Source organism: Perca fluviatilis, chromosome 2 (assembly GCF_010015445.1).
Source record: "Perca fluviatilis chromosome 2, GENO_Pfluv_1.0, whole genome shotgun sequence".
In the NCBI taxonomy this organism is placed as follows: domain Eukaryota; kingdom Metazoa; phylum Chordata; class Actinopteri; order Perciformes; family Percidae; genus Perca; species Perca fluviatilis.
In genome coordinates, this window is record NC_053113.1 from 32,133,146 (window position 1) to 32,160,239 (window position 27,094).

At 42.0% G+C, this 27,094-nt stretch overlaps 2 protein-coding genes across 2 annotated transcripts in view; both read right to left on the reverse strand.

Moving 5' to 3' along the window:
• The window catches only part of si:ch211-195m9.3, a 48,251-nt gene extending 21,488 nt beyond the window's left edge, over positions 1–26,763 (reverse strand). The window contains exons 1-8 of the mRNA XM_039791389.1: positions 26,632–26,763; positions 26,503–26,535; positions 13,510–13,546; positions 6,236–6,384; positions 5,577–5,708; positions 4,602–4,790; positions 3,484–3,582; positions 3,151–3,339 (exon numbers count right to left, since the gene is read on the reverse strand). Of these exons, the coding sequence (XP_039647323.1) occupies positions 3,151–3,339; positions 3,484–3,582; positions 4,602–4,790; positions 5,577–5,708; positions 6,236–6,384; positions 13,510–13,546; positions 26,503–26,535; positions 26,632–26,680 (877 nt within the window). The 5' untranslated portion in view covers positions 26,681–26,763. The remainder of the gene's footprint in view (positions 1–3,150; positions 3,340–3,483; positions 3,583–4,601; positions 4,791–5,576; positions 5,709–6,235; positions 6,385–13,509; positions 13,547–26,502; positions 26,536–26,631) is intronic.
• LOC120553218 lies at positions 196–1,792 on the reverse strand. Its single transcript, XM_039791399.1, has 2 exons — positions 1,136–1,792; positions 196–965 (listed from the first exon to the last, which is right to left on the reverse strand). Exons 1-2 carry the CDS (start codon positions 1,383–1,385, stop codon positions 547–549), a joined length of 669 nt encoding a protein of 222 aa, XP_039647333.1. The 5' UTR covers positions 1,386–1,792; the 3' UTR covers positions 196–546.
• Positions 26,764–27,094: the final 331 nt, after the last annotated feature.

Sequence of the window (27,094 nt, forward strand, 5' to 3'; positions counted from 1 at the left end):
CCACGAACGCATATTGAAAGCGCAACTTGTCTCTTCTCGCTCATGTGGCAGACAATCTGCGATTTTACCGAAGTGCGCCCTGTTTGTAAATAGCCCGCATCGGTTACGTCCGTCTTTGCGACCAATTAGCGCCTGGAAACAGGCGCAAACGGCTTGATAAATCTAGCCCTCAGTTTCAATTTCATGACTGTATTTTTCAACATTTTGGTATCTGCACCTAAGAATACATGTTTGTCTGTGTACTAACTGGCTGTAAAGCCCAACCTCATCATGCATTACATTTTCCAGTGTTCAAAGTTTGAGGGAAACATCTGTATTAAAGGTTAATTCACCAACCATGGTGCAAACATGTGAGAACTGATACTTTCCGTATTGCTATTTAACAAAAAAAAAAAAAAACTGAAGAAATTTAAATTAAACAATTACCACTTAAACTGAAATAAGAAGAAAATTTGATCTTATAAATTAGCTCTCTCAAAACCCTGGATATGGGCCAGATGACCTTTCTGGCAACACACTATAGTGGCTTTAAATCCTGGAAAGTCTTTAAACAACAGACTGGTTACATTTCAAAAAAAACAAGTGTGACAGTGTCTTTGCCGAAAGCCTGGCACGGTGAGGACGCATGATAAGCCCTCCATGACTGAACACCCTCTCCACTGGTGCACTGGTAGCCGGGACAGCAAGCACTCTCATAGCCACAAGATAGAGTCGCGGGAATGCCTTGGACTGTCTTTTCCAGAACTCAAGACAGTCCACTTCATCTTCATCAGATGCTACCTGGATATAGCGGACGATCTCAGCCTGGACAAATGAGCCATGATCCACACTTTTCTTGGTGCTTTTCTTTCGGTAGCCAGAGAAAAGACGTGGAGTTTTAGCAGGTGGTGGTGACTTCTCCTGATCATCGTCTCCACTGCTGCTTTCAGGTACAGTCAGTTTCCGAGCCTCAGCCAAGACCAGATCTGTAAGTTTATCAAAAACCATGTTTAGTTACAGCATCATGGGACTGATATACACAGTGTCAATGTTGTGAATCAATCTAGGAAGACAATATACAAAATAATTGGCATTTTTAATATGCATAATTTGATGTGTGTGATAGTTTGTGTTTGGTAATGGTGGGTACACCTACCTATTATCATCTCCTTGACTTCACTCTTCACTTCATCTGGTGCTTGGACATCTTGCGCTAGCCAAAAGAGGCAGAATGATGTCTCTAGTAATGCTGACATCATGTAGACAATGTCCCCAAATGGAAGATCTACTGCAACGTCACTGGAGTCATCCATTTTCACACTCACAAATATACCCTTAAAGCGGTGTTGAAGGGACTTCTGCAAGGCTTTCGCTAAACCAACCAGGTGGCGAGTAGCATTCAACATCCTGATGAGATGGCTGTTAAGTGACAGTACACAAGGAAGGGCTGCACTAAGGGTCACAACTTTCTCCCCTTGAGTGAGGTCCGTTGCTTGAAGAAATGGGGCCAAAATTTCCACAAGTTCTTTCAGCTGACCCCATTCTCTGGCTGATAAACACAGGTCTTTATGACCTTTGGTGTCCAGGAGTGTATTCAGGCTTTGAAGATCCAAGTCAGTGACTGCTTCAACAAGGCGCAGAGTGCTGTTCCATCTTGTCACTACAGCAGAGGGGATGCTACGGTTGGCTCCATACTCTGCTTCAAATGCCTCTTTAGGCCACAAGTAGAATGCAGTAAAGTGCAAAATTTTGTCACCTTTGCCATTGTATAGTCTAATCTTCTGCTACTGGTGAAATATTAACCTAAGTCTGTCACATCATATGGCTACAACTATAAAGATATAATTTTCCTGTTCCCAGCATTAGCACAACACTTTGCGATGGTTAGCTTGTTACTTGTGATGATATATGCTAAATGTAATGTCTCTTTCACATTAGCATGTGAGTGACTGACCTATCTGGGTGCGTTTTGAGATGCCTGATGAAGTTTGACGTTGTTGATCCGGCATCATTTATCTTGGTGCCACACACCTTGCATGTAACTGTTCTCTTACTGCCACTGTTTACAAAGTTATTGAAAGCAAAACTAATGACAAAAGGCACAACTGCGGGAGGACTTGGTGTCACCATTGTCACTACATTGTTTGATGTGCGCACACATAGGCATAGAGCATGCGTTACATTGCACATTACGGCAAAGGGCAGGGGACATGAAGCTCGTCATACGTTTCCCCGTATATGCGGCAATAAAAGAAAATAGAAATACATTAATCAATTTAAATTTAAATGAAAATATGTTGTTGACGAGTCTCGAAGCTCGAGTCAAGTCTGAAGTCTTTTGATTCGAGTCGCAAGTCAAGTCTGAAGTCTTTTGGGTCGAGTTGGGTCGAGTCCAAGTTAAGTCTGAAGTCAGCTGTTTGTGCGACTTAAGTGCGACTCGAGTCCGAGTCTCAGACTCGAGTCCCCATCTCTGCCATTTAGTGAAAAAATATAGATTGCTTCACCTTCACGTCGTGTGCAGTCCTATTTTAAGAAGGCAGTCGTTTTTTGCGCAACACCTCAATAAAATCATATTATGTGGCAAACACTGTCTGGTAGATATTTTGAGAGAGAGAGGTGTTAGTAAAATTCCGGATCTTTTCGTTATTCTAGGTTGCAGCCAGCAGCAACAAAAAGAATCACTGCGACGTGTGTGGACCCAAGATGGACAGAAAAACACAATATACATGCATCAAGTGCAAGAAGTAGGCCTACATATGCAACACACACACACACACACACACACACACACACACACACACACACACACACACACACACACACACACACACACACACACACTAAAACTCTGCCCCTCATGTGTTGTATAGGCTGTGCAGCAGCGCTGCGGAGGAGGGTCTGGCTAGTCCACACAGCAATTAGGGATGGGAGGAAAAACGTGCTCTGGTTTATTGGCATTTCTTTGAACCAATCACAACAACTGGATTTACCCTGCAGAGATCTGAGGAGGAGTTAACCATAGTCTTCATAAATCCACCGGGGATTAATATTCCAACACAAAGAAAGCGGAAGGAAACGGACATCGGCAAAAAGACATGCATCAGGCAGAATTTCCTGCGGCACTGGAGCAATCCCGGAAGTGGAACGTTGTGGATATAGACTAAGACGCACCTGACTCCTTCACACAACAGCCGGATGTGATGGGCTGTATCTTAAGACTGTCGTTCATGAAACAGCAGCGCTCAGTCTTAGAGTCAAACTGGTCACTTCCACAGCACCGGTGGTCACTGGAATTTCTCGTCAGGACCGTCTTGTTCTCCATCGGACCACAACACATCTGCTTGTCCACATCATAAGCATCTGTGGAAAAGATCAGGATAATTCTGGAAACAACCACAATACAGCTGACATTTCACCAAAATACTGTGTTTAAATTCAGCCCAAACAACCACAATACAGCTGACATTTCACCAAAATACTGTGTTTAAATTGAGCTCTACTCACTTTCTGCACAGCATTTGGCATTTGATGCAAGTTTGGATACAACAGTTGATTGACAGCATAGTTCAGTGAATGTGTTGTAGGTCTTCGTTCCACAGACAGCTGTAAAGACAAAGATCAAGTCAACGTGCAGGCACCGCACACATTAATTGGCATGAAGTTCCTTGAGCACTAATAGTATTTCTAAGATTTCCATGAAAATGGGAGATGTGTGAAGCCCCTAAAGTAGTGCTATTTTCATGTGTTAGATTAAAATTGATGATCATGAGAAAAATGAGGTAAAATCTTTGGTTGTCAATCAGAAACGGAAAATCAGAAATTCTCACAATGTGCTATTTACAAATCAATCATAAAACAGCATGAGATTACATAAAATACACTGATCAATGTGACATTGTAAGTAATTGTAGATTTACAATGTACATGCAAATACCACATTGGGCGATGTAAACATTATTATATCTATTCTAAGCACCATTTTTTAATTAAGTTAAAAAAACAGCGCCAGCACAAAAACTAAAGCTTGTTTCCTGCAAAATTTTCTGAACATGACAGCAGTGCAAGTTTATTGACATGTCTTTGCTTGGATTTTTCTATTTACTTATCATATTTTAAATAATAAACCTGACAATCTTAAGAAAGATTTCAAAGATTTGCATGGAATTGCGGTAGGCAGGTATAGAGATGACATTGAGACGCACCTAGTCTCGCTTTGCCAGACCATCCACTACGCTCCACACAGCAATTAGGGATGGGAGGAAAAACGTGCTCTGGTTTATTGGCATTTCTTTTAACCAATCACAATCATCATGGGCGGCACTAGTGCCCGACGGAGCTGTGGTGCCGCTGCAAAATAGCCTCGGAAAGGAACATGTTTTGGTGGAACATAATATGTTCAAAGGTTGTTTTAGTGACAGATAGTCTAGCTGTCTGGATTTACCCTGCAGAGATCTGAGGAGGAGTTAACCATAGTCTTCATAAATCCACCGGAGTTTAATATCCCAACACAAAGAAAGCGGAAGGAAACGGACATCGGCGAAAAGACATGCATCCGGCGGAATGTCCTGCGGCACGGGAGCAATCCCAGAAGTGGAACGTTGTGGATTTAGACTAAAACGCACCTGACTCATTCCTACAGAAGCTGGATGTGATGGGCTGTATCTTAAGACTTTCGTTCATGGAACAGCAGCGCTCAGTCTTAGAGTCAAACTGGTCACGTCCACAGCACCGGTGGTAGCTGGAATTTCTTGTCAGGACCGTCTTGTTCTTAATCGGACCACAACACATCTGCTTGTCCACATCATAAGCATCTGTGGAAAAGATCAGGATGATTCTTGAAACTGTATCACTTTTATCTCAACCACAACTTAAATGACTGGCTATTAAGTATCCTGTGGACCACAAATGTTTGAATAAAATGCAATAGAATCCAAAATGCATAATTTACATGTACAATTGTGTCAGATTGAGGTAAACCAGTTGCAACATTAGCAGAATTGTATATTGTAGTCTTCTGCAATTTTGTATCAGAAAATCATAATTTTAATATGTAAGGAATACCCGACAAAACCCAATACTGTCGGCGCGTCAACATGATACAAGTCTTCCGTGATCGCGCACAGCCCCCACCCCTCGTCCACACAGTTTCTAGTAGCCAAGGAGGACACCGAGGGTTAAAAAAAACATGATGGACTCTTCAGAAGAGGTTATTATCTTCACTCGAGGTTCTGCGCGGGAAAGTTGCTGGCCGACACAATCTTCTGTACATAGCCATACTGAGAAATCCAGAGAGAGTTGTGTGGAGCTGATAGTCTTAATTAGCTTTGTAGCAACTCATTTGGCAATGGCTTGAATGTAACGGACGTTCATTAATATCAAAAAGTTTAATACTCTGTAAACAAACATCTGCACCATGAGTGTTTGGTTTAACCATCCAGTTACTAAATATTAATGGACAGCTGCCAGCCAATAAGAGGAATACAATTTTTAGTGGGATTACAATAAGGAAACTTATTGTATTTTGTAAGTGTATACTGTATGGTAATATGTTAATATATGACGCTTTACATCCATCAATTGTGTCCAGTCCTACTCACCATTATCACAACATTTGGCATTTGGCGCAGGTTTGGCTATGATGGTTGAGTTACAACACATAAAGTTGAGTTGGTCATAGGCCTTTAGTCCACAGCAAGCGGACACCTTTTCGCTCAGACCCTCTGTAACAGCTGTAAAAACAGTGATTGAGTCAAGAAACAGACATCAGTATGATAGTAACAGCTTAAAAGTGTTGTGTTTTTTATCATCATTATTATTACATAATAATAAACATAATACACTGACAGGAACAATTTTACTGCACAATGCGTACATTAACTTTACATACTTTTATTAAGTAAGGCTTTTTATTGCAGGACTTTTACTTAGTAGTGCAGTATTTTCAGTGTGATAGACCTGAATACTTGTTCCACCACTGGTTATGAGGCAATCATCACGTTCACGCCTAATGTTTTTTCTCTATTTCTAGAGACAAGTCAGCATAAACTTCTTGATGATGCTTGAGGAAATGCACCGATGTTGAAATAAGTTGCAATCCCCCACCCAGTTGAAGTTTTTTAGTGTTCGCCGTGCCATTAAGTGTCTTTATCTATATTATTACATGTTCTCACCGCATAGTTTGCCTTTGTTTTTTTGTATGATCAGTAATCCAACATTTAAATGTCTTGCTAGTTTGACACATATGTGTGTTCATTACCTGTGTCTTTGGTGTATCCATCTTTACAACAAGTGGCTTCTTCAGGGTGGAAAGCCTGCCCTCCACAACATGACCACCCTGCACCTGGAAGATGATTCTCATGGCACACGGCCTCACGGATGTCATTCTCTATTTTCAAACAGGTTTTTCTGAAATTCATTGTGGCAGTCATTAGTATTGCATCAACATCACAGTAAATATGTGGCAAATACAGTTATTTTATATTGTATATAAATGTAGCCTATTTTCATGTATATGCAATTTTTACCCTTATCCTTAGTAATACTGCCCTCTGATGGACTTAACTAGAACTGTTACATAGGTACCTATATTTAGGTACAACACATTTCCACTATTGCTGTGCATGCGAACATATTACACAAAATAAAACATGACCTACAGTAAAAGGTCATGTTTTTAAGGGTCCAGTTGGGGCGGTTTGGGCTTTTCAACAGGGACAATCTTGTGTACAATCAAGAGAACAGAGTCTGGATTTTTCCGTTTGGTTGCTTGAGCTGTAAAACTAACTATTGTTACTATAACAGCTATTCCTAAAAGGCTTACGAGTAGAGATGCTAAATTGAGTTTGGCACTACAGAAATTCCAACATTTCATTAATCATTTAACTTATATTCATTCATTACAAGTTATCCACTACACTGATACTGATGATAGAGCTGAATGGATTTTACTGTAGGTTTGATAAGCCCACAGTCACACCCCTCCCCCACAACAACTCACACTTCAGACAATCACCTTCCCCCACCCCCACGCTGTCACCTCCCCCCCACTGACCCATCACCTGCACTCAACATCTGTGAAGTGGATGTGCGCCAGCTCTTCCAGAGGCAGAAGACCAAGAAGGCTCCTGTCCCAGATGGTATGTCACCATCCTGCCTGAAAATCTATGCAGACCAACTGGCCCCCATCTTCACTCAGATCTTCAACAGATCACTGGAGCTATCTGAAGTTCCCTCCTGCTTCAAATGCTCCACAATCATCCCAGTCCCCAAAAAACCCTCCATCTCTGGACTAAATGACTATAGGCCTGTCGCCCTGACATCTGTATTCATGAAGCCCTTTGAAAGACTGGTGTTGGCCCACATGAAGGACATCACAGTCCCCTTGCTGGACCCCCTGCAGTTTGCCTACAGGGCTAACAGGTCTGTGGATGATGCAGTCAACTTGGGATTGCATTACATCCTGCAACACCTCAACTCTCCAGGGGCATATGCAAGGATCCTGTTCATGGACTTCAGCTCAGCGTTCAACACCATCATCCCGGACATCCTCAGCACCAAACTCTCCCAGCTCACTGTACCAGCCTCCACCTGTCAGTGGATCACAAACTTCCTGACTGACAGGAGTCAGCAGGTGAGACCATAGACAGTATATAAGAATGGACCAACAGATCCCGTTGCTCTGGACGGAGACCAGTGAAGGATATTAGAAGCACTTTTCCGTGAGCGCTGAGCGTTACTGCGCAGCCTCCAACTGAGAGAGACGACGTAAATGTGACGTGAGCAACCTGTCTGAAAGTTGTAAGTCTTCTGGTAGCTGTGCCAAGAGAAATCTCAATCATTCCCAATCTTGCAAAGACGGAGAGCGTAAGTATATGTAAGGAGATAACATGGGCCCAGGCTAATTATTGCTAACTAAAATGCTAGTTAACATTACTAATTAAACCTAAACAGCTCATGTAAGTCGAAACTGCCTGCAAGCTTCTTCTGTACTATACGGTAATTCCTCTACTATGCGACAGTAAGTCGCGTGGTTATGACACAATCATTAGCCTATTTTACAAAAACGTCTACTATGGAGCCATAATGTGAGGTACAAGGTAATGGATCCTTTTATACATTTTTGTGTTTCTTTAGAAATAAACAATTGACATATAAAGTCTTTAAACGCAAAATCAAAGAATGAAAACTTCCAGCCTAGCATTGTTTAAATTATGAAAGATATAATGAAAAGTGGCCAGCAAGGCGCCAAATCTTAGACAGTGTATCGAGATGTGTTTTAGCTAGAAGCCATCATCAGTGTTCATCATTTCTTACTAAACTACTACTACTAGTTTACTTAAATAATAACGCAAGAAGCATGAAATGCGTTTTACTTAATGTTACCCCTGTGAGGGCCAGCACTCAAACTCTCTGGCTCATGGGCTGTCAGTTCTGCTGGGGAAATGTCTGCACATGCTGCAGAAAAACACGTCCTTATTAACACTGGATTCCATCCAAGAAAACCTTCTCATTCAATGCGTTTCCTTTATTTTCATGAATATTTACATTGTAGATTCTCACTGAAGGCATCACAACTATGAATGAACACATATGGAATTATGTACTTAACAAAAAAGTGTGAAATAACTGAAAACATGTCTTATATTTTAGATTCTTCAAAGTAGCCACCAGTAGTGAGCATCATGAGGTAGTCACAGGTGTGCTTTGTCAGGGTTAATTAGTGGAATTTTTTCCCTTATTAATAAAAAAAGCAAAGGGTGGCTACTTTGAAGAATCTAAAATATAAGACATGTTTTCAGTTACTTCACACTTTTTTGTTAAGTACATAATTCCATATGTGTTCATTCATAGTTTTGATGCCTTCACTGAGAATCTACAATGTAAATAGTAATGAAAATAAAGGAAACACATTGAATGAGAAGGTGTGTCCAAACTTTTGGCCTGTACTGTACATTGTCTAAACAGCCAGCTAGCTAGCGTTAGCTGCCAAAGGCAGTGTCACTACCCAAAATGAGTAGAGTGCAGCTTTGAGTTGCGCATGCTCAGATTTAAACGGTTTACGGCATAACGTGTCATACCCGATGTTAGCCGAGTCAGACCGGCTTTGGTCGAGTGCAAATGTGAGTTGCGCATGGTCAGATTTAAACTGTTTACGGCATAACGTGTCTTACTGAAATTTGTGAAATCTGTAAAATAATAAACTTTTCTCTTTACATACAATAACAGAAGATGGAAATCATTTTTAAAATGTTTTAGCTATCTATGATTGTTTGGTTGCTAACGTTAGCTCAAAACGCCATTAAAGTGACAGTCTTTGTGTCTGATTGCTAACTTGTAGCTAGCAGTCATTTCAAAAACGTTTTAGTTCTCTATGATTGTTAGATTGCTAACGTTAGCTCAAAACGCCATTCAAGTGACAGCCGATGTTGTGTTTGATTGCAAACTTGTAGCTAGCAGTCATTTCAAAAACGTTTTAGCTCTCTATGATTGTTAGATTGCTACGTTAGCTCAAAACGCCATTCAAGTGACAGCCGATGTTGTGTTTGATTGCAAACTTGTAGCTAGCAGTCATTTCAAAAACGTTTTAGCCATTTATGATTGTTTGACTGCTAACGTTAGCTAAAAACGCCATTAGCATCTAGTAGGCTAGCTACTTGATTGCTAACGTTAGCTAAAAACGCCGTTAGCATCTAGTAGGCTACTTGATTGCTAAAGTTAGCTCAAACCGCCGTTAGCATCTTGTAGGCGACTGCTGTGTCAAAGTGACGCATCGCGCCAACTCACATCTGCACTTCATTGCCAAAGTGGCACGATGCGCCAACTCAGAGCTGCACTCTACTCATTTTGGGTAGTGACAGCAGCACGGAGAGTCTGCCTGTTGTTACCATAGCAACCACATACATTCCAAGTCTTCCTAATTGTTTGATCCCTATTCTGTGGTTTAAACAGTTTCGTTTTAATCAGAAGAGAAGACACATTAAACACACACACACACACACACACACACACACACACACACACACACACACACTAGTTCTGTTACTATTTTTTTTTTTTTACATACATTTGAATATTTTCATAATAAAACAAAACTTATTGATCAAACTTGGCTGGGCGGGCCAGTGAGTAAAGTGGGCGGGCCAGTGCCACCCTGGCCCATTACTGGCTACGCGCCTGCTAACGGGAGGTGATATTGTTGTAGCATCAAAATGGCGCCATAGGAGGTTCGAGTTCTGAAGCGAAGCCTACCCCCTTGGGTGAGACTGAGGAACATCACATCCAGCACCTGGACTATTAGCACTGGCGCCCCCCAGGGGTGTGTGCTCTCCCCACTGCTCTTCTCTCTCTACACCAATGACTGCACCTCAGGAGACCCATCTGTTAAACTCCAGAAGTTCGCTGACGACACAACAGTAATCGGCCTGATCCGGGACGGTGATGAGTCAGCCTACAGACGGGAGGTTGATCAGCTGGCTCTCTGGTGCGGTCGGAACAACCTTGAGCTTAACACGCTCAAAACTGTGGAGATGATCGTGGACTTCAGGAGGATCCCCCCCACTCTTCCCCCCATCGCCATACTCAACAGCCCTGTGTCTGGATTGTGGAATCCTTCAGGTTTCTGGGATCCACTATAATCCCAGAACCTAAAATGGGAGCCCAACACTGACACCATCATCAAGAAGGCCCAGCAGAGGATGTACTTCCTGTGCCAGCTCAGGAAGCTCAACCTGCCTAAGGAGCTGCTGATCCACTTCTACACAGCCATCATCCAGTCTGTCCTCTGCACGGCCATTACTGTCTGGTTTGGATCTGCCACCAAAAAGGACAGGAGCAGACTACAACAGACAGTTAGGACTGCAGAAAAGATCATTGGTGCCAACCTGCCCTCCATTCATGACTCACTTCCAGAGTCAGGAAACACAACCTGTTCCAGCTTCTCCTTTCTGGTAGGCGCTATAGAGCACTGTACGCCAAAACCAACAGACTCAGTTTCTTTCCACAAGCCATCACTCTGATGAACAGCTGACTTCTGACTCACAGTGTCAGTTTCAATTCCTGTGCAATAACCTAGCAACACTGTCTCTAATCTGCACCTTCCACTTATTATTTATTCATCCATCTCTATTTCAGAGCTGTTCATACTGTTCATATTGTAATATAATACTTACAGTGCCTTGCGAAAGTATTCGGCCCCCTTGAACTTTTCGACCTTTTGCCACATTTCAGGCCTCAAACATAAAGATATAAAACTGTAATTTTTTGTGAAGAATCAACAACAAGTGGGACACAATCATGAAGTGGAACGAAATTTATTGGATATTTCAAACCTTTTAAACAAATAAAAAACTGAAATATTGGGCGTGCAAAATTATTCCGGCCCCCTTAAGTTAATACTTTGTGGCGCCAGGGCCCTTTTGCTGCGCGATTACAGCTGTAAGTCGCTGGGGTATGTCTCTATCAGTTTTGCACATCGGAGACTGACATTTTTGCCCATTCCTCCTTGCAAAACAGCTCGAGCTCAGTGAGGTTGGATGGAGAGCGTTTGTGAACAGCAGTTTTCAGTTCTTTCCACAGATTCTCGGTTGGATTCAGGTCTGGACTTTGACTTGGCCATTCTAACACCTGGATATGTTTATTTGTGAACCATTCCATTGTAGATTTTGCTTTATGTTTTGGATCATTGTCTTGTTGGAAGACAAATCTCCGTCCCCGGTCTCAGGTCTTTTGCAGACTCCATCAGGTTTTCTTCCAGAATGGTCCTGTATTTGGCTCCATCCATCTTCCCATCAATTTTAACCATCTTCCCTGTCCCTGCTGAAGAAAAGCAGGCCAAACCATGATGCTGCCACCACCATGTTTGACAGTGGGGATGGTGTGTTCAGGGTGATGAGCTGTGTTTTTTGCTTTTTCGCCAAAATAAACATAACGTTTTTTTGGATTGTTGCCAAAAGTTTGATTTTGGTTTTATCTCCCCCCCCCCCCCCCTCCCCAACGTTTGGGGGGTGCCCCCCGGGGGGTTTGGCAAAAAAAAAAAACAATATTTTTTTATGGATATCTTTAAGAAATGGCTTTTTTCTTGCCACTCTTCCATAAAGGCCAGATTTGTGCAGTATACGACGATTGTTGTCCTATGGACAGAGTCTCCCACCTCAGCTGTAGATCTCTGCAGTTCATCCAGAGTGATCATGGGCCTCTTGGCTGCATCTCTGATCAGTCTTCTCATTGTATGAGCTGAAAGTTTAGAGGGACGGCCGGGTCTCTCAGATTTGTAGTGGTCTGATACTCCTTCCATTTCAATATTATCGCTTGCACAGTGCTCCTTGGGATGTTTAAAGCTTGGGAAATCTTTTTGTATCCAAATCCGGCTTTAAACTTCTCCACAAAAGTATCTCGGACCTGCCTGGTGTGTTCCTTGTTCTTCATGATGCTCTCTGCGCTTTACACGGACCTCTGAGACTATCACAGAGCAGGTGCATTTATACGGAGACTTGATTAGACACAGCTGGATTCTATTTATCATCATTAGTCATTTAGGTCAACATCGGATCATTCAGAGATCCTCACTGAACTTCTGGAGAGAGTTTGCTGCACTGAAAGTAAAGGGGCTGAATAATTTTGCACGCCCACTTTTTCAGTTTTTTATTTGTTAAAAAAGTTTGTTAAAAAAGCCAATGAATTTCGTTCCACTTCATAATTGGGACCCACTTGTTGTTGATTCTTCACAAAAAATTACAGTTTTATATCTTTATGTTTGAGGCCTGAAATGTGGCAAAAGGTCGAAACGTTCAAGGGGGCCGAATACTTTCGCAAGGCACTGTATATAATAACATAATATTTATTTATTCCAGCATCCTTTGCACTATGCTCCATAATTAAAATAATAATTTATCATAAAAATTATTTACTCCTGCACACTTTGCACTCTTCATTGCACTACTGCCTCAACCTGTATTGTTTCTGTTTATAGTGTTTGTTGTTTGTATTCTATGTGTCCTCATACCTGGCAAATAAAGCTGATTCTGATTCTGATTCTGATAGTGTATCATCAGGTTAAAATATCCGGTGACTAGAGAAAAGCTAGGGTCACTAGATACCTTAGGATGGATCCATGGGAACTATTACCATTTTTATTGTAAGATCAGCTTTTGAGATAGCATGCCCAAACTGTTGGCGAGACTTTGACCTGTGGGACAACGTCAGTGGTAATAGGAACATGTTCATGGCAATTTGACCAGTCATTGGCATATGTCTGATAATCTGATTGCTGCTAGAATGCTACTATAATTGTAATCAGTATTGTCTGATATGGAAAAAATCAGACCTCACTGTCAACATCCAAATAGCATATTAGTGCATCCCACAGCATAGCTTAATTATCTCTCCCTCTATACTTCTGTCACAGCACAGTTTGCACCTTGGAAGACCAGCTAAAATGTCTTTACTTTGCTAAAATGTGAGGGAGGATGCACGTTTATCCTCTCTCTTTCTCTCTCTGACACACACACACACACACACAGAGGGAACACTCACCGGTTTTTAGAGGCTACAGTAGCTCCTGTGGCAGACTCTGTAAACAAACAAAAATTCCAGGTTATGAGTCACTGGAAGTACAATTATAGCTTAAAATGAGTTATACTAATTTCCATTCATATGAATCTCCTGGGACCATATATGTTTCCTGGGACCATATATGTTTACTGTGAAAAAATGTGGGGGTGATAATGCATAGTGATTTTAAATTGGACAAGCAGATAAACTCTAATAAATTTAAGCTTTTTCCAACTGAGGCTCTTATCCAGGGTCAAGCCTTTTTTATCATTAGCAATTTTGAAAGGGTTATACATGCTTTTATTTCAACTAGGCTTGACTACTGCAATGCCCTTTATGTTTGTGTATAGAGTTATTTTTGTTTCTTCATAACCCAAGCAAAAAGTTTTAGAGCATATTTCTCACTGCAATCAAAACGCAAGTGTGTTTTTTGCATCACAAAATGTTTTCCTTTTGAATCAAAAAGTTTTGCTTGCAAGTTAAAAAGTTTTGAGTCAAAAAGTTTTGCGAGTCAAAAATGGCTTAGATAAGAGTTTCTATTGGTGGGTACTGGGCATGACCACATTCAAGTGCCGAAGCTCTGGGAGGCGTCCAGTATCTTCACTTAAAGCTACACTTGACCTCCAAGCCGTGTTTGTGCTTTTCGGAGAATGTTTTATGAAGATATCTGATACATGATGAGGCTTGCTGCATGTTTAATTGTGCTAACAGACCCTCCAAGAAGTCTACGCTCCAGTTCTTTCGGTGATTGAAATATTATTTTACATCATACAAGTTAGCCACAGTTAAGGCCTTTTTATGATTGTGCGTCAAATCGACAGCGTACCCCCGCAGATCCCTCTGTGTCTACGCCGTAACCTGACGTGCACCTCTCGAAAAATGGAACTACACGTCGCATCGACGCACGTCGGTCGGCCATGGCTTGGTAGCGTTGCATTTCCCCTGACTCATTTCCTGGGTCTCCTTCTCCATAAACAACATGAAATCAAGGAGAGGGTTAACTTTTTCTGCTACAGATTTCCCACCGTGGTCAGAAAGAACAGGGGAGACACTTTGTTTCTCTCACTATGACTCTAGAGTTGCTACTCGCTCCGAAGCTAATCGCGGTCACTCTCTCACTTCTCCCTCGCTCTATCACCCACTCCCCACACACACAAATGCCGGCTCAATGCACACACCAGCGCACAAGTATAAACATCAGGCCACTTACGTAGGCTACGGCGAAAGCTCTGCATGGAGCCTCCACAGGACCATAAAACATTAATAGTAACATTAAACTGGCATGCACGGAAGTAAAAACATGACTTAACTCTTGTGTTATCTTCCATTCGACCATGAGCTTGTCGTCCTCCCGGGTCAAAACTGAAAATCAACATTTTCCGAAGTCTTACTCTCTTTTTTTCAACACTTTTGGCGCTCTCTTTAATGTTTTTGGCGCATTTCTTTATGTTTAACGCTTATTTTCACTACCATGTATAAACACCACTAACACCAACTTATTACCCGTTTTACACGTATTTTTGGAATTCATGGTCAATAAACCTCATTTATAGGAAACTATACTTAATCCGTAAGTTAAAAAAGCAGAAATTATGAATTATTTAGACTAATATTAATGGAAGGACAATCACAGAAGGGTCAAGGTTGGAAGACTGTTTCGAAGCATTTCAACTTTTTTTTCAAATGCTAAAAAATTTAAGAAAACATCCAAAATTTAATGAAAGTAGAGATCCCATCTTTTGTTGTATTTGTGAAGCGTGTTGTATGGAATCATCCGTGTTATTTTTGGGTAATCAAAATTAGGTATAGTTAAAAAGAAACCCATATTTCTGAGATAGAAATTTTGAAAACAGGTCAAATCTGAAGACAAAACAAGGGTTAATAGACAAGTGCTAAAATGTAGCGTGATAATACTTTAGAACAAAAGGTGTTTGTGTGAGGATGGGAAATAAAGGTTCACCAAGTTTAGTTATCTGGGAACGTGCTTGCCGTGGAGCTCTTTGCTCGCACTGAAGCTTCGACTTTCTAGAACGTTACACTGTGATAGCCATAGATGTAATGTTATAGACAGCAGGCTCTGATCTTTGACTTTATATGGGCAATGTAACGTTAATGTCATGCTAGACTTGGCGAGCTGTGTAGAGTTACAGTGTGTAACTTAAAACAACACCGAAGCACTTTTCCTCTTCGGTCTCCCTACAGGATAAAAGTGGAATTGTCCATTACCATTCTCATTCGAACTACACATCCGCTACCTGATCTGAACTTGCATAGTCTGGTTATAGCCGGGAGAGGGTCACAAAGCGAATGCAGAAGTGACGTTCACCCTGTTACAAGTTGAAGAACTACTGAAACGATTTTGGAAACATTATTTTAAAAAAGGTACAAAAGAATCTTTGGTGTTGCTTTAAAAATAATAACGTTAAGCTAGATGTTGCAGTATGTTATTGGTTGGGCTGGAGTTGGTTATTGATGTTATAAGATGCAATTAAACTCTGCATGTTTGCAGCCCTCTCCTCGGGAATGTATTGTCTGGAATGTCTGGTGTTTTTCAATGTGGTGCTACTCATTGCAAATGAAACACATCGCCATCGGTTTGGCGCTAAAATAACCATTACCAACACGTATTTTTCAGTCCAGGCAGGGTTAATCCGACGGTTTTCATTACCAATTGTGCATTAATTTACCTGTTTGCAGTGCTCGAAGTGGGCCGGTACTCACCGGTAAGCAGTACCGGCACTTCTACATTTTACTCTTAAGCGTACCTGCACTTTTTCTTGCGTACCACTACTTCTTGCATGTAGCCGGTACTCTACCACTGACAGAAAAAGCGTCAGTGTCAGAGAGATTAACTTACATAAACTACACTACCCAGGGGGCACTATGTGACTTACCTCAGATCTTGATGAATCACGTAAAGGCAAGCAGTCGGCCCACCCTATCAGAAGTTCGCTTAGCCAACGACGCTAGTTCGGAAAAGCTGTCTGATGCCTGCAGCCTAACTGTAACCATAGACTGTTACGGTCATTCCTTAACAGATTTATCACTGCTTAAAACCTAGAAACTAAAAAGAAGTGTCAAGTTTGTAAGTCGTTATGTTAGCCTGGCTTCATAAAGGTACTACAGGGTTTGTACACCTTTTCCAAGGTCAAATTCAAGCACTTTCAAGGTCCATTTTCAGGCTTTTTGCAGCACCTTACACCACCGTAAATTACATACCAATACATAGTCAAAATGCCTGGGTTTGATTCCCACAGCAATACACCAACCAATGTGTCCCTGAGCTAGACACATCTTGGTAGCCTAATTTAAAATCCAGAAATAGCTAGCTGTAGCCTTTAGCTAGCGATGCAAACTAGTAGCCTAGGCTAACCTACTTGACAAACTAGACACAAACACTTAGCAAGCCATAATCAACAACTTATCCAGTAACAAGCAGTGCATTAGAACATGGCTTGTAGGATATCTTAATTCACAGCCCGTAATACAAGGCTAGCTACATGTACAACTGAAATAAAATTTGCTTCTGATAGGCTAGCTCTTGCCTGCCAATGACAGTCCACTGAAAACTACGCAAGTTGGTTGGCGCCGCAACGACCCACCTTCCACACCCACCCATACACCAGCAGCAGGAATGTAGTAATTTAGAGCCTACCTTTTGTTGAACCCTGGTTAAACTCATTGACATATATATAATGGACAAATAGACCCCGTTGCTCTGGACGGAGACCAGTGAAGGCTATTAGAAGCACTTTTCCGGTGATCTCTTGCTTTACTGCGTAGCCTCCAACTGACAGAGACAACGTAAATGTGACGTGAGCAACGTGTAAGACTTCTAGTAGCTGTGCCAAGAGAAATCTCAATCATTCCCAATCTTAAAGAGACGGAGAGTGTAGGTATATGTAATTAGATAATATAAGCACAGGCTAATTATTGATCACTAACATGCTAGTTAACATTAGTAATTAAACCTAAACAGCTAACGTAAGTCGAAACTGCCTGCGAGCTTCTCCTGTACTATACGGTAATTCCTCTAGTGTGCGACAGTAAGTCACTTGGTTATGACACAATCGTTAGCCTATTTTTACAAAAACATCTGCTACGGAGCCATAACGTGAGGTACAAGGTAATGGAGCCTTTTATACATTGTCGTGTTTCTTTAGAACTAAACAATGGACAAATTGAGTCTTTAAAGATTTCTGATGTAAAGTTATTCGCTGTCAAAGTGGCGCCAAAATGTATGCTAGTCAGTGGAATGCTAACGGGAGGTGATCTCTTTGTAGCGTCAAAATGGTGCCATAGGAGGTTCGAGTTCTGAAGCGAAGCTTACCCCCTTGGTTAAACTCCATGCCAAACCACCAACGAGAAAGCCAATCCATTAAATCTACAAGTTTTTCAAACTTGCTGCCGGGCTAGTCAAAACTCCCAGGTTGTTACAGGCTGTCAATTATGTTTGTCGGTTAGTGGGGAAAATAAAGACACAGGTATCGGCGCCTATTAAATAAAAGTTACAATTTCAAGCATTTGCAAGCATTTTATCCAAAATGGAAGTACTTTTCAAACATTTTTGATTTCAAACATCAAAATTCAAGCATTTTCAAGGATTTCAAGCACCCGTATGAACCCTGGTACTAAAAGAATGTGTGTGTGTGTGCAGGCCAGCTGACAGTCTTGCCTGGGCCCGGGACGAGATAAGCTTAGATGGGCCCCCGCGCCCAGATCTCTCCTTTTTCCTTGCTCTTCCTCTCCCCTGCTCTTCCTCTCCTGTTCCTCTCCTCTCCTGTTCATCTCCTGTACCTCTCCTCTGCTCTTCCTCTCCTGGTCCTCTCCTCTTCCTCTCCTGCTCCTCTCCTATGCTCTTCCTCTCCTCTGATCTTCCTCTAATCTGATCTTCCTCTCCTCTCCTCACATCTCTCACTGAAATTAATGTGATCAGTCTCTGATCCATCCTGCTCAGACTCTCCGACAGGGCAGTGGGCCCCTTTCTCCCGCATCTCTCTCTCTCTCTCTCTCACCGGTAGCCTGACTCTGTCCCTCCGTTGCGGGGCAGCGGGCCCCTCCCGCATCACTCTCTCTGTCCCCTGACAGCAGCTGGATCTCTCTCCTCTCTGTCTCATCCTCTCTGACGGAGCTACCAAACTCAACTCTTTCTGTAAAAGAGAACGTGTTGTCTCAGGCTTTTATACAAGCTAATGGACGTTAACATGAGAGCTGGCCTGTTAGCTTACGTTACAAGGCTCGTCAACGTTGGCTGCGCTGTTTCTTACCTTGCTCTACGTTGACAGTTCCAGCTTCACCGTCACCACCTTTTTAAAAAAAATATTTGTTTAGAAAATCTCTAAGGCCTCTATTTTCTTCTTCTCTTTTCCTTCCTTTTCTGAGCACCGGACTTGTGCTGACCGGACATTTTGAGCATACTGAACTTCAAATCTACTGAAAACAACATCAACTTTTCATCAGTGGCCAAACCATTTTTGTGTTGGGGGTGGGGGGGTTCTTGACCACTATTTCAAGGACAATTAGGAAGAAAACAAATAAAAAGCTTTTATGTAACTCAAATATTACATATTTTTTTCCACAAATAGGCCTATTTAAAAAAATGTTTTTCAATTATTCCATAATTTAATGAGGGCCCAGTTCTGGGCCCCCAGTTCTGCCCCCCCCCCCCTACTGTGGGCCCGGGACAACAGACCCATTTGTCCCCCCCTATCGGCGGGCGTGTGCGTCAACAGAGGTCCAAGTCCAACCAGAAACATCAGGTACAATTCATGACCTTCAAACTAACGTTAACGTTGATGTGAGCGGAACAGCTAGCGTTTATGAGGAGTATGCAGCTACCAACTTTAATCTTACCTTAGTCAATGACACCGACGTCAACAATAACGTGAGTAAAGAAACACATGGATGGCCTGACTGTTGGTCAGGGGACCAAATTATGTATTTTTCTCCACAAACAGCTGGCTCGTTTTTTAAAGATAACAAACTGGACTGCAAAACATGTAGCAGCATCCCGTCACTTGCTGGCCAAACAGAGCGGGGACTAATGAAGCTCAGCGCAAATTCTTTCAGGAAGACGTCATTAACCCAATCACTACACTTTGTTAAATCAAATAAGCGGTTTAGAAGCGATGCTTTCAGTTAAACCAATCAGACTTGGCCACGAAATTCAAGGGCCAATCACAGCATTACAACTCTACTTTGAATCTGTTCTCGCCCTGTGCTGTCAGCTGTTGTTTCAGGCAAAGCGCTCAACCCTCCTCCTCCCCTGCCACCTCCGGTCATCGTGTTTCTCCTGGCTGAACGCTCCGTTCGGTCTGGTGTCTGGTCTCTTTCAGTGTCTAGACTCCATCGGGGGGTTATGTTCCTGTTCTCTATCTCTTTAAAAATATTATTAATTTGATGGAGTCTAATCTCCAAATAACTTTGTACATTTTATTATACAGTTGTACAATAAATATTTTGCATATCTGTCACACACAGACACACACACACACAGACAGACACACACACACACACACACACACACACACACACACACACACACACACACACACACACACACACACACACACGACTTGTTTAAATAAATACATACATTTATGTTTTTAATAAATAACAATAAATTGTTGTTGTAACAGCATCTCCAAGTTTAGTTTTTCACTGTAGAAATCTCAAATGTCATAATGATTTGCCAATGCAAGAGAGTACTGGCACCTTTTTTTCCCACTTCAAGCACTGCCTGTTTGTATTGTTTCCAGACAGGCTGGAGCACTTGCTCAACATGAGAAGACCGGTCTCCTATCAAGACTTCTCATCTGTGCAGTGAACACTTTGGAAATCATTACTCATTTCACAAGACATTACAGTTTTGCCAAATTATGACACTAGGTTGTTATTCATAGGTTATATTATTATCACTGTTTTACTGTTACACTTATTTTAATTTAAGTGTTCTTAAAGTATAAAAAACAACTTTTGAATTTGTAACCTGTGAAATTGATGTATTCATGACAGAGGAGAGTTATACTCAGTAAACGTAATACAACTTTTTTTCTGCCACATGGCATCGTTTTGTCATTGATTACATAACACTCTGCAACACAGTAATACGTAGACATAGACATAGGGAGACAGAGGAAGAGAGGGGGAGTGCATGGACTGAAGCGTATGCTACTCACAGAGTGACGGCTGACTCATTATGAATGGGTCCAGCACGGGTTGAATGAGCTTTGGCGGGTCAGCGACGTTACACACGTCTTGTGTAGGCTATGAAATGTCTGTATCGTCACTGCGCTGCATTTTTATGAACTATGATATTCTGGCCATGTGTCACATCTCTCGCCCAGGTCCAGCAGGCTCTGTCTTACACGCTATTACTCAAGGAACTGAAGTTAGTGCATTTAATAACTTCTAATGTGTTTTTCGACGTGGTGGCCGCAATAACAGAGAGTTACCAGCGGAAACACTGGTACCAACACCGGTTTCTCTCTCATACTTAACAATAATACAGCTGTGTTAATAACAATTACAACTGTAGACAAACGTCAGCAGTTTGGACCGGCGGCACTGTGTCTCTCCATGTTGCAGGTGAGCCGTGTGTGAGTGAATGGGGGCGGGGCTGCGCGGAGGAGAGATCATAACACAGGCACGGCTTTACAAAAGGAATGGTTCATGTAACGCAACATTAAACCATATCGATATAAATGACATTGCTTGGTTCGTGGAGAGGCAGTGGATGCGAGGATGTTAGGTGCACCGGTGCAACCTAGGAAAAATCTTAGTTGCACCCTTATACACATTTTGGTCGCATGTGCGATAACCTAAGTCTGTCACATATGGATACAACTATAAAGATACAATTTGCTTGTTCCCAGCATTAGCACAACACTTTGCAATGGTTAGCTTGTTACCTGTGACGATATATGCTAAACGTAACGTCTCTTTCACTCAAACAAATCATGAGAATAGTGGCAGCGCCACACCAGTTACAGAACAACATGCATCTCAGTGTCAGTCCAAATTACGCACAATAAGCAGTTTGAACTCACTGATGTAATGCAATTTATTTATTTTCTAAGTGTTAGGCTCAGTGAAACTGAATCCAGCGCGAGGGAGACCCGACTCAGAGGAATGAGGCCACGGAAGGTGACAGTGCGCACGGATCCGCTGCGCCATGCATGGATGAAATAATGAAACAGTAAATAGGACTACAGTGACAGAAATATGTGCAAAATGAAGACAGTCAAGACGGCCCAGTGTTTGGTGGACCGGGTACACCTTGTTCACTTAATAGCCTACAAATCATTCACGGGATCAATTACGCATCACATGAGTTTGCCCACCTGGCACAGCGTTTATTCCTGGAGAGATGGATCTGTGCGTCCCATCTCCTGTGCGCCATGGATCTCTGAGCCTCAGCAACTACTAACTATGAAGATACAATGTGCCTGTTCCCAGCATTAGCACAACACTTTGCGATGGTAAGCTTGTTACCTGTGATGCTATATGCTAAATGTAACATCTTTTTCACATTAGAAGTGACTGACCTGCCTGGCACCAAAATGACTAATACTATAGTAATTTAAAGATGTGGTAGAATTGACCGTTCGCGAAAGACACGCCCCCTAGTTATTGTTACTACGCCCGTCAAACTATTGAGAACCAGACACATAGCCATGGCTGGGTTGAGCTCCATACCTATTGGTATAAGTGATTGGTTTTGAAGTAATGCAGCAGACATTCTCCAGGGCATGACAGAAAGGGCTGCAATATGCAGTGGAGGGATATGTTCAATGACCGTCAACCTCTTGCTAAATTATCTGTGTCGATAGCAATATGTGCTTGACAGGCTAACAGCTATCAGGCTGCCTGAATTTCCTACGGACTAATAAAGTATCTAATGTTCTAACTTTACTACTTTCGATAATAAAGCTATATAGAACCACAACTGTTAACTTAAGTCCAGTTTTACCGATTGTAACTGTTATGTACTTAGCTACTTAAACTACTTACTGATAATTGATATAAGTTAGCTCGCTAGCTTTACTTACCTTGGAGCAGACATATGTAGCTATGCTTATTAATCTTCGAGGCATTTAGCTGTGAGCGAGGTCTCCCACACTGCTTAATCCATTGTCTGCATCTTTCCGCTTGGGTCTTGGGCTTTCGAAAGGCGAAAAAAACCCCTCCCTCTAAACTTTTGGGGTACCTGGTGTCAGACTTGCAGGTGCTGTCGGTACACGATCCGTTCTGCCTGCACGATCCATTCTGCACATGCGCAAGATAATACTGTTTTACCGAAGATACGACCTATATATATGTCAATGGATACGACCTGCACAATCTGTTCCACGCAAGCCTATGGCTAGCCTCCACCGGGAAGCTAACGTTAGTTTAGCTAACAGCTAATTCAGTCTAAAATAACGTTAAGTCAAACTTAATGGGAGAAGCAGGCTACAGCTAAATTAAGATTTGACAGTAATAACAATAAAGACAAATATTGAGTGATTGTATTTTAAATGAGCACAAGTAAAGTAGAACTGACGTAACAGCTGTTATGTTAACGTTTATTTTCAAGTTTTATTTTGAGGGTCTTTTAAAGTTATTACATGCTGTCTCAGCTAGCGGGAACCTTATATATATATGTCAATGGCGGGAACAGATTGGGTAGTGTCGTAAATCCTCTTACCACAGCGCATGCGTGAACATCTTGCGCATGCGCAGAACGGATTGTGCAGGTGGAACGGATCGGGTACTGACCAAGGGGGTAAGCTGCGCTTCAGAACTCGAACCTCCTATGGCGCCATTTTGACACGACAAAGAGATCACCTCCCGTTAGCATTCCACTGACTAGCATACATTTTGGCGCCACTTTGACAGCGAATAACTTTACATCAGAAATGTTTAAAGACTCTATTTGTCCATTGTTTAGTTCTAAAGAAACACGACAATGTATAAAAGGCTCCATTACCTTGTACCTCACGTTATGGCTTCGTAGCAGACATTTTTGTAAAAATAGGCTAACGATTGTGTCATAACCAAGTGACTTACTGTCGCACAGTAGAGGGATTACCGTACAGTACGGGACGGGACGGGACGGGCCCTCGCGCCTTGGCGCGCGTCGGGGTTACCGGTGGACGCCGCTCCTTGCGACCGTGCATTTGCATGGCACTCAGACACCGCAAATCGTCACCAATGAAAAGGGAACTCCCTGCCGAGTTCAACGATACCTCACACAAGACTCTACGTCATACATTTCATTAGCTGTGAAAAGAGGCGTGGCTAAAGCTTAGGGGGCTGGCCAAACAATCACCAATGAATAAGGAACTCTCTGCTGAGTTCAACGATACCTCACACAAGACTCTACGTCATACAGTTCATTAGCTGTTAAAAGGGGCGTGGCTAAATTATAGGGGGCGGGTCAAACCATCACCAATTTAAAAGGAACTCTCTGCTGAGTTCAATGATACCTCACACAAGACTCTACCTTAGATGGGTCAGCATTTATGAAAGGGAGCGTGGCTTAAACATAGGGGGCGAGCCAAACCATCACCAATGAAGAAGGAAGTCTCTGCTGAGTTCAATGATACCTCACACAAGACTCTACCTTAAACGGTTCAAATGTTATGAAAGGGGGCGTGGCCGGAGTAAGTGGGCGTGGTTAAAGTATAAGGGGTGGCTCAGTATCACATGTAGACCACACATTCTAAGTTACATGTAAATCGGATGTTGTTTGTCATGTAAGGCGCATTTCCAGTTGCCAGCGGGAGGCGCTATGACCAAAAGTCAATTTTGGCTTGTAGGTGTCCTCAGGCCTGGACCTTTGTCAATCGTGAGAAATTTCGGGCAGATACGACAACGTACACTCAAGTTACAAAAACTTCTTTGTTCATCGCTAAACACTCAAAATGGCCGCCACGACAGGCTAATTATTGATCACTAACATGCTAGTTAACATTAGTAATTAAACCTAAACAGCTAACGTAAGTCCAAACTGCCTGCCAGCTTCTCCTGTACTGTACGGTAATTCCTCTACTATGCGACAGTAAGTCACTTGGTTATGACACAATCGTTAGCCTATTTTTACAAAAACATCTGCTATGGAGCCATAACGTCAGATACAAGGTGATGGAGCCTTTTATACACTGTCGTGTTTCTTTAGAAATAAACAATGGACAAATAGAGTCTTTAAATGCTTTAGATGTAAAATGATTCGCTGTCAAAGTGACGTCAAAATGAATGGCAGCTAACGGGAGGTGATCGCTTTGTAGCATCAAAATGGCGCCATAGGAGGTTCGAGTTCTGAAGCGAAGCTTACCCCCTTGGTTCTAATATCCTTCACTGGTCTCCGTCCAGAGCAACGGGATCTGTTGGTCCAGTTTATATATGTCAATGTGTATAACGGCCATCACGCCCACACAGGTTCGTGGGTCCGAGTGTCGCGATTTCGGTTTCATATCGCATATCGTTACAGCCCTAGTCGTTTATGATTAAATAAAATTTCACTATAGAGTAATTGATCCTGGAAGTTCTAATCTGTGAATATCTTTCTAACTTTACGAAGCTACATGCTAATAATGCTAACTTATAACATAAAATAAAATACTATTCCACTCACGGAAAGAACTGGAGTGTAGACTTTTTGGAGGGTCTGTTAGCACAATTAAACATGCAGAAAGCCACATCATGTGTCAGATATCTTCATAAAACGCACCAACATGGCTGGGAGGTCAAGTGTAGCTTTAAGTGAAGACACTGGACGCCTCCCAGAGCTGCGGCCATGTATCAATTGGCTGCAGCGCTTGAATGTGGGCGTGGCCATGCCCAGTCAAACCCACCAATAGAAACTCTTATCTAAGCCATTTTTGACTGCAAAACTTGATGGGGTGTGTCCAGAACGAAGTTTGAATCACTTTAGTGACGTTAGTTGTGGAACTTTGACCGATGTTCAAAGTGAATAAAATAGCCTTGCCAGCCCATCTGGAGTTCCACAACTACACATATCCTCTACAATTGTACAATTTTGTCTGTAATGTTTGTGTCGCCTTCAAAAATTCATCTTGAGAAATTTTATGTTTATTGCCCCCCCCCCCCCCAACTGTATAGCCATAGGCTACAGACTACTCCCTGTCAGCATTTTTCAGCTCCAAACCTGACTCACGCCCGGTTCTCCGGGTTCAAATCAGAGGCACAAACAATACACCCCCACAATTTACATCCACTAACATCATGCAGCCTATTTCTCACCCATTTCCACAACCGTGTACAATGTTGCGTCATTGCAAAACACGTTTCCAATTTCAGCACACAAGGAAAACAAGAGAAAGCACGCCACATTTAATGGTATTAAAGAAAGAAAGAGAGAAAGAATAATTAAATGTATTATGTAGGCTACTCTTTCTCTGCACCTGTGGCGGTTTTTAAATCATTGCGCAAATCAAACATTGATTAGCTGCTCTCTTAAACCACAAGAGACAAGACTACATATTCTTGAACTAGATACATTAATTCCCAATTGGAATTACGCACAATCTTGTGTCAATCACACAAACACACACACACACACACACACACACACACACACACACACACACACACACACACGAGAGGACGTGTGTAACTTGAACAAATACATAAGAGAAAACAATACGCTCTGGGATGAACAAGCCCTGATATCCGTCAATTAGCCTAAGGAAAATGAATCAGGACCGCTCTCTTAAACCACAAGAGACAAAACTACATATTCTTTAACAAGATACAGTAATTCCCAACTGGAATTACGCACAATCTTGCCAATCACACACACACACACACACACACACACACACACACACACACACACACACACACACACACACACACACACACACACACAAACACAAGAGGACGTGTTTAACTTAAACAAATACATCAGAGAAAACAATACGCTCTGAGATCCGTCAATTAAGGAAAATTAATCTGCGCCATGCTACTTACCACAGACAGTGGTGAAGACGCAAATCAGCCAAACTGAAAGAATATAACCACAAGCATGATTACATTGTTTCCAACCTATTACTCTCATAAATCCAAATGTATTTAGGAAAAAATGCGCCCATAGCCTACCCAATCCGAGAGCCAATAGCGGGAGCATCTGGGAGCCTGTTTGAGGCATGACAGCTGACCTGCTGCACCAGAGAGTGAGATAGAGATGCTGTGAGAAAGGCCTGCGTCTAAATAGGCTACCAATGGGCCACTCCTCCCACATTAGACGCACCTAAAAATATTTCATTTATAAAGCCATCGGAATCAAGATCCCGTGACTCATATGACAAACTAGCCTATAGACCGCCATACAAATGTAAAACCTCCAAAGAAATGTTATTATAGGCGTTATAGAAATTTAGCCTTATATTATATATTATTATTATATATTATAATATAGGCTAATATGTGAAATGTAGATTTGATTTTCCTAAATGAACAGATTGGAAGCAGGCTACATCAAAAGTAGCCTATTGCATAAACATCTACGATGTGTTGTCTTTTCTCCACTCCCCTGATTCCTTAACCACCATAAGTAGCATAG

Bases quoted from the DNA above. Each gene is read 5' to 3' on its own strand.
- LOC120553218 (XM_039791399.1), bottom strand. From the start codon at position 1,385: ATGTTGAATGCTACTCGCCACCTGGTTGGTTTAGCGAAAGCCTTGCAG. The intron at 966-1,135 runs GTAGGTGTACCC...ATAAACTTACAG, and splicing joins AGTCAAGGAGATGATAATAG to ATCTGGTCTTGGCTGAGGCT.